General features: G+C 42.0%; 1 protein-coding gene across 9 annotated transcripts in view; it reads left to right on the plus strand.

The window, feature by feature from the left end:
- Window positions 1-16,617, plus strand: part of EVL (Enah/Vasp-like) — a 121,631-nt gene that overhangs the window by 39,280 nt on the left and 65,734 nt on the right. For 7 of the 9 annotated variants that reach the window (XM_017729074.1, XM_017729076.1, XM_017729077.1 and 4 more), the window contains exon 2: window positions 12,851-13,019. In XM_017729074.1, coding sequence (XP_017584563.1) covers window positions 12,885-13,019 — 135 coding nt within the window. In that variant the 5' untranslated portion in view covers window positions 12,851-12,884. Of the gene's footprint in view, window positions 1-4,127; window positions 4,279-12,850; window positions 13,020-16,617 lie in introns of those variants that run through there. The other 2 variants (XM_017729073.1, XM_017729079.1) reach the window with 2 other exon arrangements.

Genomic DNA, 16,617 nt, shown 5'->3' on the forward strand with positions numbered 1-16,617 from the left:
CAGGTGTGGTGGGTGTGGCTGGTTCTAACTATAGGTACAGAGGTGCCTTCTGCCTGCAGCAGGGAGATGCCCATGCTGGCAGCTGCAGGGAGACTGCTGACATGGAGGCTTAGAAGATACAGCCCTTGGTATCACCAGCTGCCATGAAACAATGTGAAAATGTTTGTTTAATAAGGACTGTAAAATGTCCCTAGCACTCAGGACTCTTAAGTACTTTCATAATTTCAGGGGAACTTTTCCTGGCAGACTTTGATCATATTAAATAGATTTCCCATGATATCATAATGCTCCATTTGTTATAAATGTGCTGATTTGCGGATGTGCAATTAGCTGACTCAAGCAAAAAAGCATTATAGATATCCTGTGTATGAAGTGGCAGTTTATTTCTCTCCATATGGTCTATAACTTGTTCCATGCTGCTTACCATGGGGTCTGGGCTTACTGCCCATTGCTCGTCACAGTTTATAGAGAGGAAAATTGAAGGCAGCCATGGAGTTAATTCTTTGCAATACAGTCATTTCCTTAAGGCAATACCTGAGCTGTTTGCATCAGCCCAAACATCCCCTTGGAAGCAGGTGAGTCCTGACTATTCCCTCTGTGGAGTGAGGGTGAGATGAAATCATCTTAGCAAGGGGCACTGCATGAATTGAGAACCAGGGACTTCCCAGAAGGAAAAAACAGGGCTTCCCAAATCCTGCATAACTCGTGGCCTTTACAAGATTTTTTTTTTCCTGACATACGTTTATTTATCCCTACTTGAATGGCTCTATACAAATGGCTAAATCAAGTCCCTTTTAAGCCCATGGAAAGACTTCCTTGGACCTCAGCAGTGATGGGATTGCATCCCAAATTAATAGTCCCAAAAAGACTAATTTGCAAAATATGCTCAGTGCAGGATCAGTTGTTTGGCTGTTGAAGTGGCAGCTGGCACCTCACCTCACTGCACATTTTTAGTTCTTATAGTAGTAAGTGAGTGTATTCTACTCTCCTCTCTCATTTCTCTCCTGCTCTTTTCAAATGAGTGGGGAGCATGGAAAAAAAGAGATTTGTGAGAGCAAGGGCATACATTAACGTACAGGGTTAAACGTTCTGAGGACAAGGAATTTTTTTTGCCTCATCGGCATGTTTAACAGTTGCAAATCTCAGTGTATGAGGAAATGTCTTACATTCAAAGACTATTAACAGCTGTGAAATTAGATTTACAAATCTGAATATATAACTGCATATTTTACATGCTCTTGCATATCACTTGTGCATATATTCATGAAACTGTCTCGTAGTTTATGAAATTTGAGTGTACCATTTCAGTGGGAACTTCCAGATTTCTTAATCATGAGATCGTTAAATGAAAGACTTGCCATATGCAAATTTTGAAATTGGTGCAATATAACACGATGCTTTTTGAGGATAACACAGAACTAAGCCCAACAGATATGTAAGTATAAATAGTTATTTGGAAGGTGTGAAACATTCTTATTAAGAAAAAAATACTTTAATCATGTCTACCTTCAAATAACTCTTAAGTGGGTACAGTTTTATATTATGATTGTGGTTTGGTTTTTTTTAATACCATAAGCGACAAATTCTACAGTGCTTCATTTCATTCTTAAAAATAGCCTGGGTTTTGTATTTGGAGATGAGTCATTTTGAGGCTGAGGCACTCACCTTTCTGGCTTAACCTATAGCTCTAAGGATTGAAAATACATAACATTATTGTCTTATACAAATCACGATTCATCTGGTAAGGAAACTCTACAAAAGAGAGCAAATACAATATTTGGGAGTCTTTGGAACATGAAAGCCGGGTACATGGCCAGCAGACGTGCTGCTTGGAAACCTATGGGAATACTCAGTTAATTGCAACTAAAGCCTTGCTTCTGTGTTTAGGAATCCTGATCTGCTCACACAGATCTCAACACATGACTGAAATAATCTGTTTATCCAGCATATGGTTCTTTGTGAGGACTGGATAGAAGTCAGTTACTCGGTCTTATGTGTCATTTGTCACAGGGTGCTGTGTCCTTCTAAGTACTCCCTGTCTAGTCCAGGGCCATGGAGGCATTTTAGCAATGCAAAGAGGTGATTAGAGGCACTTCTGCTGGAATGTATGCTGTGGTGCTTAATGAAATTAATTTGGCTTATGACAGGGGCATGGAGAGGCAGCCCTGGGCTTTGTCCTACTCACTGTCACTATTTCCCAGGGTGACATTGGATGTGTCAGTAGTGGCCTGCTCTTTGCTGTGCTTTCAGCATGCATGGTGCTAGCAGGAAGGAGGAGGCTGGGAGTCTCCAGGTGTGCTCGAAGGCATTTGTTAGGAGAGCCAAATGTTTAAAACCAGGGTTTTCTAGCTGATATTATTGTAGCTGATATTTGTGTGTAAGGAGAATAATAGCTGCTTGGTTTAGCAGGAAAACTGTTCTATCTCATAAGTGCTGTCTCCTTACCCCCAAATCAGTGATCATATCTATCTCAGGCACATGGCAGCAGAGAAATAAAAAGGCTCCTCAAATCTTTGCTTAGTCCATCTTCTTGTATCCTTCTGCCTAGAACAGTGGAGTCAGTGTGGCTGATCTGGGCCATTAGTGATTTGTGTCTGTACTTACTTGGAGATGCATTTTTCAGGTTATGTCCTTTCCTAATACATGCAGTAAAGTACTACTTGCACTGATGTACTCTACAATAAGCAGTGTGTGAGCTATACAGAGGAACTGCCACTTGACCCCAAATAATGTCAGATTTTAAATTCATGAAGAGCAGGATTTTTTGAATGAAATAAGGTAGTGCCCAACATCCACACAGATCTCAAAGCAGAAAGATGTAGTGTCAGGAAAATGCAGCCAAACTGAAATCCCAAGAAAGTGGTAATAAAATGCTTCATTAAACAGAAAAAATAAAAAGAGAAAACAAACCCAAAAAACCACTACAGAAAAAGCTGTGCTTAAATGTCAGTGAGAACTTTAATTCTTGTTGTCTTTTAAACTCCCCCCACCAAAAAACTGAAACTCTTCAGTCATACAGAGATTTTCTGCAGAGGAAGCAGAAACAGCAGCTGAACAGGCTGTGTACTACCAACCGTGAGCGCAGCCAGATTTTGATACCCATGTTTTCACTAGGTGCCATTTTAGCAGCAGTTTCTTTAGGTCTTTCAGCTGGACCATGAAAGTAATCTCTTGTAACAGGAAAGACAGTGAAGGTGAAAAGTGCTCTGCTTCCTGGCTTAGGTGGAGCAGCATTTGCAGCCCTTGCTCCCCAGCAGAAACTGCACTGAAAGGTTTGTGTAGCTGGTGTGCCTTGTCAAATTCACCCTATTTCTTACACATCTCTCTTTTTGCTATATTAAACAGGGATCTAAGGTTTTACAAATGTATGTTGCACTCTGAAACCACTGCAAGGACGTCAGTCATGTGCTCTCCTGAGGACTGGTCTCCTCAAGGTTCTGCAGGTTTTGCACTCATTAGTGGAGACTTCAGAGCCTCTGGTGCTGACTCCCAGAAAAAGCCTGTGTGCCTCCATGGTAAAATCATGGCTTCTGGCCATGTTTCCAGCAGTTCTTCAAGAGCTGAGAAGCTCTGCAGTTTGTGGGGTGCTTTGGGAAGTTACCTGGTGTCTGCACCCTGTGTCCTCTGCTCCAGGTCAAGTGTGGGCAGATGTGCAAAAGGCATCAAAGTAGGTGAGAGAGAGAAAATTTTGCACTGTGCTGTGCCAGTTAAAGTTTTGTGCTGGAGCTGGACCTCAGCAGGATGCCAGGTTGGCTGCCAGGCAGTGTGGGGCCCTCAGTACCACCGGGGCCTCTGGGTTTGGTTCTGCGCTGTGTAAACGCCCATGCCATAAATGAATAACAGCAAGGGTTTTTTTTCTGTGTCTGAGCTTTGTTTGGTTTTGCTTTTTCTTGGACAGTGGACCTGTGCCTTGAGAAAATACGCAAAAAGTTTTTCATACCCATGCCTCCAATGAGGCAACGACGGCGCATCTAATCTTAATCTATATTGTTTGTACTTTTGCTCAGTAAAGCAGCTATAAGAAATAATACATTTCTTCTTTAAAGTCCTTTCCCCGCCCCTGCTGTATAAGTGTTACTTCCTGCCCTCCTGCTCTCTCAATAGCGCTTCCCTTTCCTGTTTTGGTTATAAGCTTTCATAGAGACTCTTGGCTTGTCTCCCTGCCAAATTTGTCTTCTGCTCAGGTGAAATAGACTATTTGGATTTGAGCACACGTGCTGGATTTGAGCATATACCTCTGTGGGATTGCCTGACCAGGTCCTCCTCCATGGCAGGCACGTAAGTATCTGGGGACCGTGCCTGTTGGCAGGGAATTTGTTCACCAAAATTAATGTGACTGGATGTGAAGGAGAGCACGTACTGTGATAAACACAGAAGGTTTGTGTTTTGGTTATAGCCTGGTAGGATAATTTATAATTGTATAAAATGGTAATTAAGCTTTTATGGCAATGCTGCATTAATATGCATCCCCTGGCAGTGAGGGAGAAGCTGACTTCATGAAGCGAGCGTTCCTTCATTCCTGATCTGCCTCCATCAGCTCAAGGGGAATTGTCACAGGTTTATTTACATTGCTTCTGGGATGATGCCAGCATTAATGAGAGATCATTATGTTGATTTCCTCTGTTCACTTATGAGTCTGCCTTTCCTGGTCATTAGTTATGACTATGATCTTTCAAAGCCTCTATTTAAGGTATCATTCTGAAATACAGATGCGGTTGGCCCATGAGTGAGAGCCCTCAGTCATGTATTTTCACTTGACAGCTCAGTTTTGGGTTTTGCATAATTCATATTTTACAAGATTAGGTACTTCTTGTTTTTATTTCTGTAATTTAAGGGGGAAGGGAAATAGTTTGTATTAATAGCAACCTGATCCAGTCGAGTTGCTTTTTTACTGTTTTTGACTTGTTGAGTTCCTGGTGTTTCTCCAGGACATTTACTTGACTCATTTTTAGGAAGTTCTAAGCATTTACTTGATATGTACTTTTAGGAACTCCTGAAGTGTATCATGAAGGTGATATGTAAAATCTGAAAATGAACCCCACTTAACAGAAAGAAATTTTACATGATTCAAAGCATTAATGGAGCAGTGAAGTTCTTCCATTAGGAGACTCCATTAGCAGTCAGTTGTTGGAACTTGGAAGGAAAAGTTTCCTGGGGCATGGCCTGGCTCTGGGAGTCTCTCTGCCCAGCAGCAGTGGCACTTCTCTTAATCACACCACTTCCTCAGTGAAGTGCCTTTTTCAAAGCAGATCTCTTTAAGCATTTCTTAACATGCTGAGTTGAAATACTGATAGCTGGAGTTCCCCTTAGAGTCATTTGAATTTTTACGCTTCAGTTTGCAAAACCTACCAGAGAAGGGATGGGTTAAAATTAACAACACCGCATGGTTTAAAAGTCTCAGCAACATAAACTAAGCAGATGTGCTGGCTTACAAGGACATCAATCTGTGGCCTCTGTGCTGGCCCCAAATCTCCCCTGATTGGCAGATGTGCTATTTAAGTGCCGTGGCGGACACCGAGAGGTCAGGGCTCTCCACGGACTGGGGCTGGAAGTGCTGAGGACTGAGCTGGTCTGGACCCAGTCAGGCCCAGGTGAAACATCTGTTCTGCTGCAGTCATGTTTTGCATACTGTATAATTTTTTGTATTTTTACTCACTTTTCCCATGCTCAAGAGCACTGAGGGGTGACAGAAGGTTATGCAAGTTCCTCCGACCATGCCAGGATTGCGTGCGTGTTCCCAAATTTAGCAACTCATCTGCCAAACTCCTGGCTTAGTGTGCAACCTGGGTGCCTCATAAACTGTCTCTTCTCTGGTTTCCAGCTGATGTGTCTGCTGTGGGTATCTGCAGCAGATACTGGACAAGGCAGTTCCCACTGGGTATGCCAGTGTAGTAAGAGAGAATTCAAAATTATTATCTTATTCCTAACAGAAAGTAACTTTTGAATAATCTTCCTTATGGAGGTGAACTGGTGTTCCTCTTACTCTTGATAGCACTGTAGGTACTGGTATTTCCACTTCCTGCTCTGTAAAATATGTATTTGTCTTGCAGGTGTGTCATGACTTTATTTAACAGCGTCAGTCTTTCTGAGAGCTGCTTATGAAGGAGGCTTCATATTTTTACTATTTTCTTGTAACTATTTAATATTAAACTGGTTAGATGCTAGAGTTTAACAGTGGAGAAAGGTGATGGCCAGGCACCTGCAGCAGATGCTCAGTGCAAAAGGCTCCCCTGGCAGTGCAGCCAAACCCCAGTACCAAAGGCAGGGCTTCAATGTAAATGTGCAAGCTGAGCAGGAGACCAAAAAATAGCAGCTTCTCTTGGAACTGCGCTTCACTTCAGGCTGACTGGGGCAAGGGCAGCACTGTTGGGTAGGTCTGTCTGCACAGGTAGGCAACCAGGAGCGAGTGCAAATTGAGAAACTCTGACCACTGGGTCCATGGGTTGGTTTTTTAAAGGATGCCAGGAAATGGAGCTCAGAAAACAAATGGAGAAAGTCATTGTGGCACCTCCATATTATATATGAGAGTGTGACTGCTACTATTTAAATATCTGCTGTAAAACAGTCAAACATGTGCATGTCATTGAGGATTAAAAGCACCTTTCTGGATGTAAAGCCCCCATGGGGCTGCCCTTTGGTGTGATCAAGGGGCTAAATGCTGCATTTTCTCTATGAGGTCTTGCTGCGTTGCTTGAGGAAGTCCTTCAGGGCTCTGGGACAAAGGTGAACGATGGTGACACTGGCTGTGCTGCAACTGTGGCTGTAGGGGGAAGTAGGCTTTGAAACAGGGGGTCCCAGAAGGAGTCACAAGTATGACTGACATTGTGCTGGAGAAATGAGTCCCCCAAGGAGAAGTGGGGTCATGAGCAGAGCTGGTGGTGAATCTCTGGTGGGAAGGCTGGAGAGCCACTGCACTACAGCAGCTTTTTCTGTAATGAGCTCAGATCTCAGCTATGGTCTATATAAGCCTGAATGACCTGACTGTCTTGTGTTCAGAAGGTGTCTCAGGTTTTTTGTTCTCTAAATCCAGTGGTCAGAGAGAAATGTCCACTGTTTCACGTTACTACTGAAACACTTTTCCTGCCTCCCAGTCATTATTGTATTTATAAAGTGAAAGCTATTAAAATGTTTAGCAAATTAGTCTATTAGTGTTTGAAGTGCACTTTAAAATGCTGCAGGAACATGACTTGTAGCTTGCTGATTCTGAGATTAGCACAGGTCTGTACTGCACAGATCGCACATCTCTGTATACAGGATTTTGGATTTACATTAGCTGTTTTAGCTGACATTGAGAGTATTCTGTCAGCTTCCTAAATCAGCATCAGCAATTTCTGGCATGTCACGTTTAACCACACAAGGGTGACTTCCTGTGGCAGACTCAGTGGACAAGTGGAGTAAGATGTGTTAAATGACTTGTGCATTATCTCACACATTCTCTGGGCTGAGGTTTTGTTCTCAAGTAAGACAAGCCTGGGCCTAAGTAATATCAACAGTTTCTCACACCAATAAGAATGGTTAGATCAGTCTAAAATCACTTGTAATTATTAATAATTTAAATGTTGAGGGGGGATGTATGGGAGATGGAAATGAAAAATAAGGTAAATGTTTGTATAAATGGCTGTTTGCCTTTTCTACATATACCAGAAAGAGCTTCTTTGAAGGCCAAAGAATCATGAGCGTCTTGAAACAAGGTAGATCCATAACAGGTTCAAAGCATGAGATCTTGATTTCTATCAGAGAGCTTTCAGAGTTTATGCTAAGGGAATGTCTGCCACAAAGACACAGTTGTATCTGTAAATATGAAGCATAGTGAGAGTCTCCAGGTCCACCTGGCATGCTGGAGTAAAGCCAACAGGTTTCAGTGTTTGAAGTTAGCTAATTGTGGATATTTGCTACATCTTCTGTGAGCATGATTTGGTGACCCTCCAAAAGCTGTATGACCTTGTCCTGGCTCCAGGAGAAAGTATTTTAAACCTCTCCCATTGCCCCCGGAGGTGTGACCTCTGCTTGGTTTGGTGCTGGACGGGGGGTCCAGGTGGGGCTGGGATCACCGTGCACCATGGCAGGCTCTGCACGGGGCTGCTGGTCAGAGGTGGCTCAGTCACTCAGTACCAAGCTCTGTAAAAGTTTTTATTCATAAGAGGATAACCGTGTAAGTAGAGAAAACAGGTCAGTGAAGGAGCACAGTGCAGCTTGGCCATTCGACTTTCTCTCAGTCTGGAACAAGAGGGGGAAGCCTTAGAGACCCTTCAGAGCCACAGACTCTCCTCCAAACATTATGGTTTGCTCTCTTTTTCCTGTTTATTCTCTGTGACAGGTCTTTTGTGGTTCCAACCTGAGCTTTTTCTTGTATATTTGGATAACCCACTGGGATAGGCAGAGTGGAGCAGAAGGACTTTTCTCTATCTGATCCATGGCTCCTCCACTACCAACCTCCACAGTAATTTCTGTCATTTGGTTCCCCCTCTCGTCCTATATTTTCTCCTCCTATTTAATTACTTGCAGTCAGCCAGGTCATGTCAAGCCACCACATTAAGTGTCATGTGATAATTCACAAAAAAATACAGGTAATTTCCCAAAGATTCCTGGTGTTATTGATTCCATACTCTTTTTTTGCTCTTTTTTGGCTATAGATCTCGGTAATCATACATTTAGTAAAAGCCGGGAAGAAAGGACTGTGTTTTTCAGGTTCTGAACAGATGGAAGAGAAAAATGTTACTTCAGGATGAAGGCACCTTCCCTGCAGCACTGTCTCAAAGTGGCTGCCCATTCTCACCAGGGCTAGGCGAGAAAGGGCAATGCTGACCCTTTCAAGAAGAGTTAGGTCCAATTTAGCCAATCTGCTAATTCTTGAAGATGAATCCTAGACAGAAGAGATGGATGAGAGTGGGTCAAAATGTGTCACACAAAATGAAAGAGTATTATCTGCAAACTGCTTAAATTGACAATTTTTTTAGTATTGAAACAATATTCTATAAATCTCAATGTTGAACACTTGATTTCACATATCACCTGTGAACAAAGCTAAGCAGATTTGCTTTAATTTCAGGCAAACAAGGGGTACTAGTGCAGAGGTTTGCCATCCCAGAGATGTAATGCTTTCAGAAAAAACAAGGGTGAATATTAGGATTTGGGGTCCCTAGGAAGAACCCCTTCCCCTCCACATTTAAATAAGATGTCTTTAATCTGCCCTGTAGTAAAGTGAAGAGCATTGGAGTAGATGTTGTGCACAAACCTGAACAATTTTGCAATTAAGACCCCTCTACAATTAAATTTTTATGTATTTTTAGACATAATTACCTATGGTGGGAACTCACATGGATGAGTCTGATTGCATGTTAATGTAAAATAAAGTATCAATAGAGGAATTAGTAATATTTGACATGGTATATGAAATGTAATGGACCTCCAACAAATACCACATTTTCAGTAACTTCTGTGTATTAGGAAAATAAAGCAAGTTCCAGAAGTCTGCAAGCATAATTTTGCATATAAATACGAATATACAACAAACTCTTATCATGAAGAAGGAATGTGGCTACTCACAATTGTGTTACTAAGCCCTATATTTATTACCTGTCACATGTAGGAGACGTCAGTATCAGTGATGTATGGTCCTAAAAATTACTAAAAATTTTGCTGGGCCTTTGTGAAACCACTGGTGCTTGATTTGTGCTTAAAATAATGTACAGAGAGTAATACAGAGATTCTCAGTGACCTTTATAAAGGGAACATTTTCTGGGCTGTTTTCAAAGAAGTCTCTTAAAGCAGAAGTGGGATAGTTGTGCCTTTTATGCATAGGAGGAGTAAGAAGTCTTCAGGATAAAGAGTTACACCTCCATTTAGGGTGAGACAGCAAGCTAGCAATGGGTCCCTGGAGGGATTTTGGATGTTGAAAGATTGATGAAGTGCTTTGCAGGAAAGGATTCCCCTCATGTGCTGTTTTATGTTCCTTTCTGTTATTTCACTGGAGGCCAGATAACAGGCTCAATCCTGTTTCCATTTAAATGAATGATGAAAAACTTCCATTGACTGAAGGAGAGCAGGGATTGAGTTTGATATGTTGTGGCTTTATGTTACAGTAACAATTGGTTGTCATGCATCAAACTCTGCTCCTGAGGTCTCTATGTGTGTTTCAGTCACAGGACAGTAGCAGGTCCTTTGCTGCTGATTTTGGCAGCAAAGCCTGAAGGCAAAGTTGCTGTACCTACTGGGATCTGGGTATGGCATTATGAGTAGTGCCATGTTAAGGCCCTCATGTCTGGATGGTTAGGTGTATTCTCTTCGTTGTAAGTAAGGATAATTTAATTAATTTTGACTGATTTAGCAGCTTGTGGTAATTGTGGATTCCAAAATTCATCTGAAATGGAGACAGTGTTAGGTTCCAGACTTGCTCTGATGGAGCCAGACACATGCTCTTGCTTACTTTACTGTACAGCAAGGCTTGTACTGCTTGACAAGGCTTGAGGAGAAGGACATGGTGTCACAATGGCTGAGTGTGACTCTCCCAGGGACAATATTCTCCTGGAGCCCACGGCTCACTGGTCAGGGGATTGCTGTGCCCTGGGCAGCTGATGCTCCCCCCCACCTCTGGAGCTGGAGGTGATACAAGACGCCTGGTAGCAAAGACGGGTAGGTGGCCACCACCCATCCATGAGACTGCACTGGGGATTATTTTTAGCCTTTCCACTTCCATATGACAAAGGTAATCCAGTGTACCTGCCTTTCTGCTGGTATATTTCTCTCCCATGCTCCCCATCTATGAATCCAAGGCAGACTGAGCATCCCCCAGCAGGTCTGGAGGATGCAGGCAATGCTGCCACTGCTGCCAGGCTGCAGCTCTTGCACCAGTTGGAGGATTAGGCAGGCTGGAAGGAGCTCAAATCCCTCAGCTGCTCATGTCAGCTGTGGAGGAGCTGCCACAAGACATTAGCTTACCTTAAAAAGCAGGAGGGAGAGGTGTTTTCTGGTTAAGTACATCAGCAAAGGCACAGCTGTTCTCCAGGTATCTCACAAAGCAACAACAACTGGTGGATGAGCTGGATTTTACGAATTCTTAACAATATAAATAAAATAGTGTTTAGTCTTTCTGATCTGAATATATTGCTCTGGTAACAGAATTTAGCTGTTTCTATGATACGCAATAAAAACACAATTTATTCTGAATTTTCCTACCTTATTCTTCATAGAGATGTCTGCCAGCATCATTGCTCCCTCTGTAAATGCTGTGAGGACTTTCCAGGCTCTTACCCACAGCCTGGAGGAGGTCTGTGGACTACCTGAAGGCTGTGCAAAGTGATTGACAAAACAAGCCAGAGTCAGTAGGCTTTAGTGTACCATGGGGGATACATCTGCCTTGAAAATCTGTTTGAGACCCACAAATCAGAAAAGATTGAAAATTGCTGCTGTGATCAACCCAGATCCTCTTAATACTTGCAGTAACGTGCCCCCTTTCATTAAAATGATGACAGTGATGGGGTCAGGCAGGTTTGGGTGTGCAGCAGTTGGTATAATTTACAAGTGGTGTAATTTGGCACTGTGGCAGTGCAGCAATATCGTTTAGCATCACCCAGGAGCTTTTCCTTTATTTGTGTGTGTGTGTGTGTGTGTGTGTGTGTGCTGGGGAGGCAAAAGCAAACCAAGAAGGGGGAAAAGGATTTGTGTGCAAAGCGGATTAACCACTTGGTATTGCATTGTTGGACATTATTTAATATGGCTTGGGCTAAGGAAGGAAGGTGTATATATACCTATATATAGGTCTAAAGTTTGCAGGACAGTCATGAACTTAGAATTTTTGCAGGACATAGATCTCAACAATTCCATTTAGATGCACTAACTGAATCATAAATGCATCATAAAGTGCACTATTTGCTTGTTGAAAATCCGTGTTACATTTCAAGATCTCAAATCTTCAACATTTGGAGGATTCATTTTTTTCTTCATATAAGGGACTTTTATTTCCTCTGATATAAGAAAAGAGGCTGGGAAGTCAGGAGAGTGGAACTGAAATTCTGGCCTGTATTGACATGTCACAGCATTTGCCAGTGGCATTTATTGCTCCTGAAGGGTGTGTTTTATTATGATTCTCTATATGTATATTAGTCAGGATATGACTAATAAAAGGTAATGTATTATGGAATATCTGTGAATATAAAGGAGAAAAATAGTTATTAACGCTATACAAAATAATGTTTATGTACTTTAATGCTGGCATGCATCCACATTCGTGGATTCCCCTTCCCCACTTTCTTTGCTGCTAGGATGAAGGAAAAAAGCATTCCTGTGTGTTTTGCACCATGTATTCTGGGACTTCCAAGTGCGTCAGTGGGTCTGGGTATTAGGCATCAGCTGGATTAACTTAATTGATTTCTTCAGTTTACCTAACGTGGCTTTTGGTTCAAGGTCTGCTGGCTTCCAATTTTAAATGTATAACTCAGCTGTGGGTGTCATGTTTGTTTTGTCAGTAAGCTGTAAAATAATGGTGGGTTTTCATGCAAATGTGAAAGGCTTTGCTTGCCAATAGATGCATAAAATAAATAGAGCATTCATACTGTTGGACAGTTTTCATAATGCTTATGTGATGCAGGTTATTTCTCGGGGATTAATGTTTTATATAAAATAGATTATCGGTTCAAAACAGCAGCATACAGGAGGTTTTTTAAGTCTGTGAACACATACATGTCAGCTTTAATTTAACAGATTGCATTCAAAGGATTAGCAGATCTCATATAAAACATATGTTGTTAAGTAGTACTGATAGCTTCTGTTGGTTTTTTTTCCTTTAGAAGTCTTAAGTAATAAGCAGTATTCACTGTTTTCTTTCCTGATTTTGTTGGTTTTTTCTCCCCAGTGAACAGAGTATTTGCCAAGCCCGAGCTTCAGTTATGGTCTATGACGATACCAGTAAGAAATGGGTACCAATCAAACCTGGACAGCAGGGATTCAGCAGAATCAACATATACCACAATACAGCCACGAACACCTTCAGGGTAGTTGGAGTTAAACTGCAGGATCAACAAGTGAGTAACTGTATCAAGTTTCCTGTAAATTAACCTTTGATCTCGTTTGGGAACCTCAGTTCTATACCTAATGCAACATTTCCTGCACCCTGCAAGGTGCCTACTAGCCTGTTTATACTCCAGTCATTTAGATTTTGTATAAATTTTTGCACACAGAATATATCATAAGTTATTACTGCTTATTTGAAAAAAGAATGTTTGGTAGATGCCAAAGAGATTTGAATGTTATTTCCCCCCCTCCATTTTTTCTTGTGAAATGAGTCTTATTCACTCTGCAGGTTTTGCTCTCAGCTCCCCCCAAATTACTCTTTGTTTTTAGTACTATATTAAAAATACAAATAAAAATCAATTGTTCTGCGCTGCTGTCCCACAAAGTGTGGTTATTACATTACTGTGATAAGCAATTAGTTCCTTGTAATGCACTTTAAAATCCTAGGTGCACACTGTGATCTGATTTACAGCGGACTAATTCTGCAGGACCTCCTTGGGTATTAAAGGAGTTATGTGGGATTTAGATTATCAGAACTGGGATCAGACCCCCGTTGGCCACCAAAGCACGATGCTCAGCCCAGGGCTGCCACGGTGTGGCTCTGACAGCCTGGTTTGTGGTGTGCTGGGCAGCACATGCCATCGGAGCTCCCTGACCCAGTGTCACAATCAGACCCTAAACAGAAGTTTACCTGAGCTGAGTAGCAGTGCAGTACCTGCATTTTAGAGCAGGAATTTCAGAGCTGAGGGCTCCCTTTGTGCACTGGCATGAGGCTGGTTGGCAGTGCCCACTTCTTGTGCTCACCTCGAGCCCTCTATGGGGCACAAGGATCAGGAAAAAGTGGGCCATTGGTTGCCTGTTGATTCAGGAGTGGTGTTGCCTCCTGGGAAGGTGAGGTGAGCACTGCTGCTGGTGTGAGAGATGGGCAGGGGCCAGGCAAGTCCAGCCAAACTGAGCCAGATCAGGCCAACCTGGAGAGCAGGAGCCAGGGCATCATCATCTCTCAGCTGCCACAAATGTTGAATGGATTGATCTGCTTATGGAAAAGCAGATGATCCTCAGCTGATGGCTGTAAAGATGCTTGGGCCAACTGGAAAAGTTACTCAGGTTGCTTACTGGAAGTGGTAATGACTTTGCTATGCTGTGCATATACAGAGCCATCATTCTGAAAAAGGAAAAGCAGAACAAAAATAGGTGGGCTTTGAGCGCAGTGGTTTTCAGCTCCTTGCAGTGCACTTCTGAAACATCAGCCAAAAGTTTTGTGACTGCTTTTATCCTTCTCTGTAGAGCAAAGGCAATATATTAATGTAGTTCCATTCAGAAATAGAAAATATTTTCAAAAAGAAATGAAATACAATGGCTTCTTAGTCAGTTGTGAAGGGTCAGTACTGCTTTGTCCTAGGCCATACTAGCACTTTTACATTGCTAGCAGGTGAATGTAAATTATTTTCATGTGACTGCAATCTAAGATGGGACTGAATAGCTGGTGTAAAACAAGCAGAAGTCATGAAGTCAACATGTAAGGGAGGCTAAATACCAGAGGTCTGTCTTAATCAGAGTATGCAGTTTAAAGAGTAGGACATACTAAAATGTCAAATCTTAAGCTGCACTTTGAACATGCTTTGCATTAACTGTAATATTTTATTTGCTTGCAGACATTCCAATTTATAAAGAGGCTGTATGCTATCTAAAAATCATCTCAATTCAGAAGGAAACAGGTAGAAGAATATATTTTTCTAGAGTTTAAAGACTAAAAACCCTCTTTCAAATAAACAGAAAGTATAGGTTACCTTAGTCATTTAAAACTGCCTGAAACAAAGTGTTCATCTTAAATATGATTGCAAAAATCCAGTATTATGAACAAAGTCAAGACAGTGTAGCATAGTAGTATTCAAAGAAACACTCTGAAAGTCTCAAGATTCAGAATTTAATATATTTTATATGAGTCTCACATGGAATCACAAGCTTGCTAGGCTTGCTAAGTATTTGCATTTAAAGAGAACAGAAATGAATTTCAGTTAAAATAATTCTCTGTTCAAGCCATTTCATGCTTGCTCTCAGGTTCTGTTAAATCTCACTGAAACTGAGGCTTTAGTAAAGCTGTTGATTTTCTAGAAAATACATATTTATCTGAAAAGGACCAATCTTCAGCTAATATGTGATTTGACATATGAAGCTACACCGATTTTTGAAGAGTTGAGAAACTAGTTTAAAATATGTGATATAACAATGCCATGGAGAAACAATTCTAACTTTTCTTACATACTGTTTGGCAAGGCACAGACTAGTCTTCATGGCTTCATCCCTGCCTGCCTTTATTTCCCTTTTAATTTTTGTTGTTTTATAATACACCTCTAATAATATCTCTCTTTAATTTTCATCTGCTTTTTCATTTTCTACGTATCTTCTTTTGTAGACTTCTTGTCTTGTCTCTGTCTAGCTGCCTTTCTGTTTCCTAGCCCTTTTTTGGTGCATGTGCTGGAGCTTATGATGCTGTCTCTCATTCTGCTTACCTTATCTCCTTATCTCCTTATCTCCTTATCTCCTTCTCTAGCTGACAGTGTCTGAAAAGCTCATCACAGACAAATATGGTTTGTAGAGTAGCAGAACTGGAGCATCATTCTCCCCCCAGGAAGTGGCCCCCAGCTCTCGTTCCGATGTGTGTCTGGGTGAGGTGCTCACTGTGCGTGGCAGCTGTACCTGAACTCCCCTTTCTGCTCTGCACAAAGTGCAGCCTTGCAGAGGTTCATACTGGCCTGAGCAGGAGCCTTCAGAAAACCACAAGTACAGTCCTGAAGCTTTGAAGTCGCCACAGAGGCCAGAAGTGGTTTGAAGCTAAGGCCAGATCAGTGTTACAATCGCTTAACGTCATGAGCTTTGATGTTCCCTTGTGGCCTTCATTTTGGACTCGATGTTCATTGAGGTCTTTTCCAACCTTAGCAATTCCATGATTCTGTGATTCTTGAAGCCAAACAGTTGCAACCATGTATTTTACACCCATGTTGCAACTTGCCAGCTGTTGTTGTCACCTGGCCTGTTGTAAAGGTGACGTGTGTGAGCTTCAGTTGCCATGCAAGAAGTTCACAAAGCTAAAAACATACGAGTAGTCCATCTTTATGGCTTAGCTGAAAAGAAGTAGCTCCCCCGTCCAGAGTCCGGATCAACTGAGGGTATAAAATTAGGACTTTACATCAAGTGATGTCAGCTCAGCATGATCTCATCAACCAAAGACACATGCTGAACAAACAGGCAGGGAGAAGGGTGCAGTTCAGAAGTGAATCACATCCTGAGGGGCTGGTGTGTTCATGTGGCTGAGAAGTGAATGTAAAAACAGGGCCTTGGGGAAGGTGAGACATTTCACATGTGAACCCAAGCCAAAACTGAGGCAGGGACGGGATTCCTGGGATATAAGCTAACCACAGTTTTTGAAAAAGAAAGAACCAATAATCACTGTTGTAACTTATTAGAAGTTCATCAGGTTTGGGCCTGCCTATAGAAGTAAAGAATCTGGCCTCAGCTGTAGCAATTTTTATATCCTCCCTGTTTTAGCAGTTGTGTCTGGTCCCTGTAAGATGAGCCTGAGCATTGGCAGCATGGCAGGGACAAAGC

Source organism: Corvus brachyrhynchos, unplaced genomic scaffold, assembly GCF_000691975.1.
Source record: "Corvus brachyrhynchos isolate BGI_N302 unplaced genomic scaffold, ASM69197v1 scaffold1, whole genome shotgun sequence".
Taxonomy (NCBI): Eukaryota; Metazoa; Chordata; class Aves; order Passeriformes; family Corvidae; genus Corvus; species Corvus brachyrhynchos.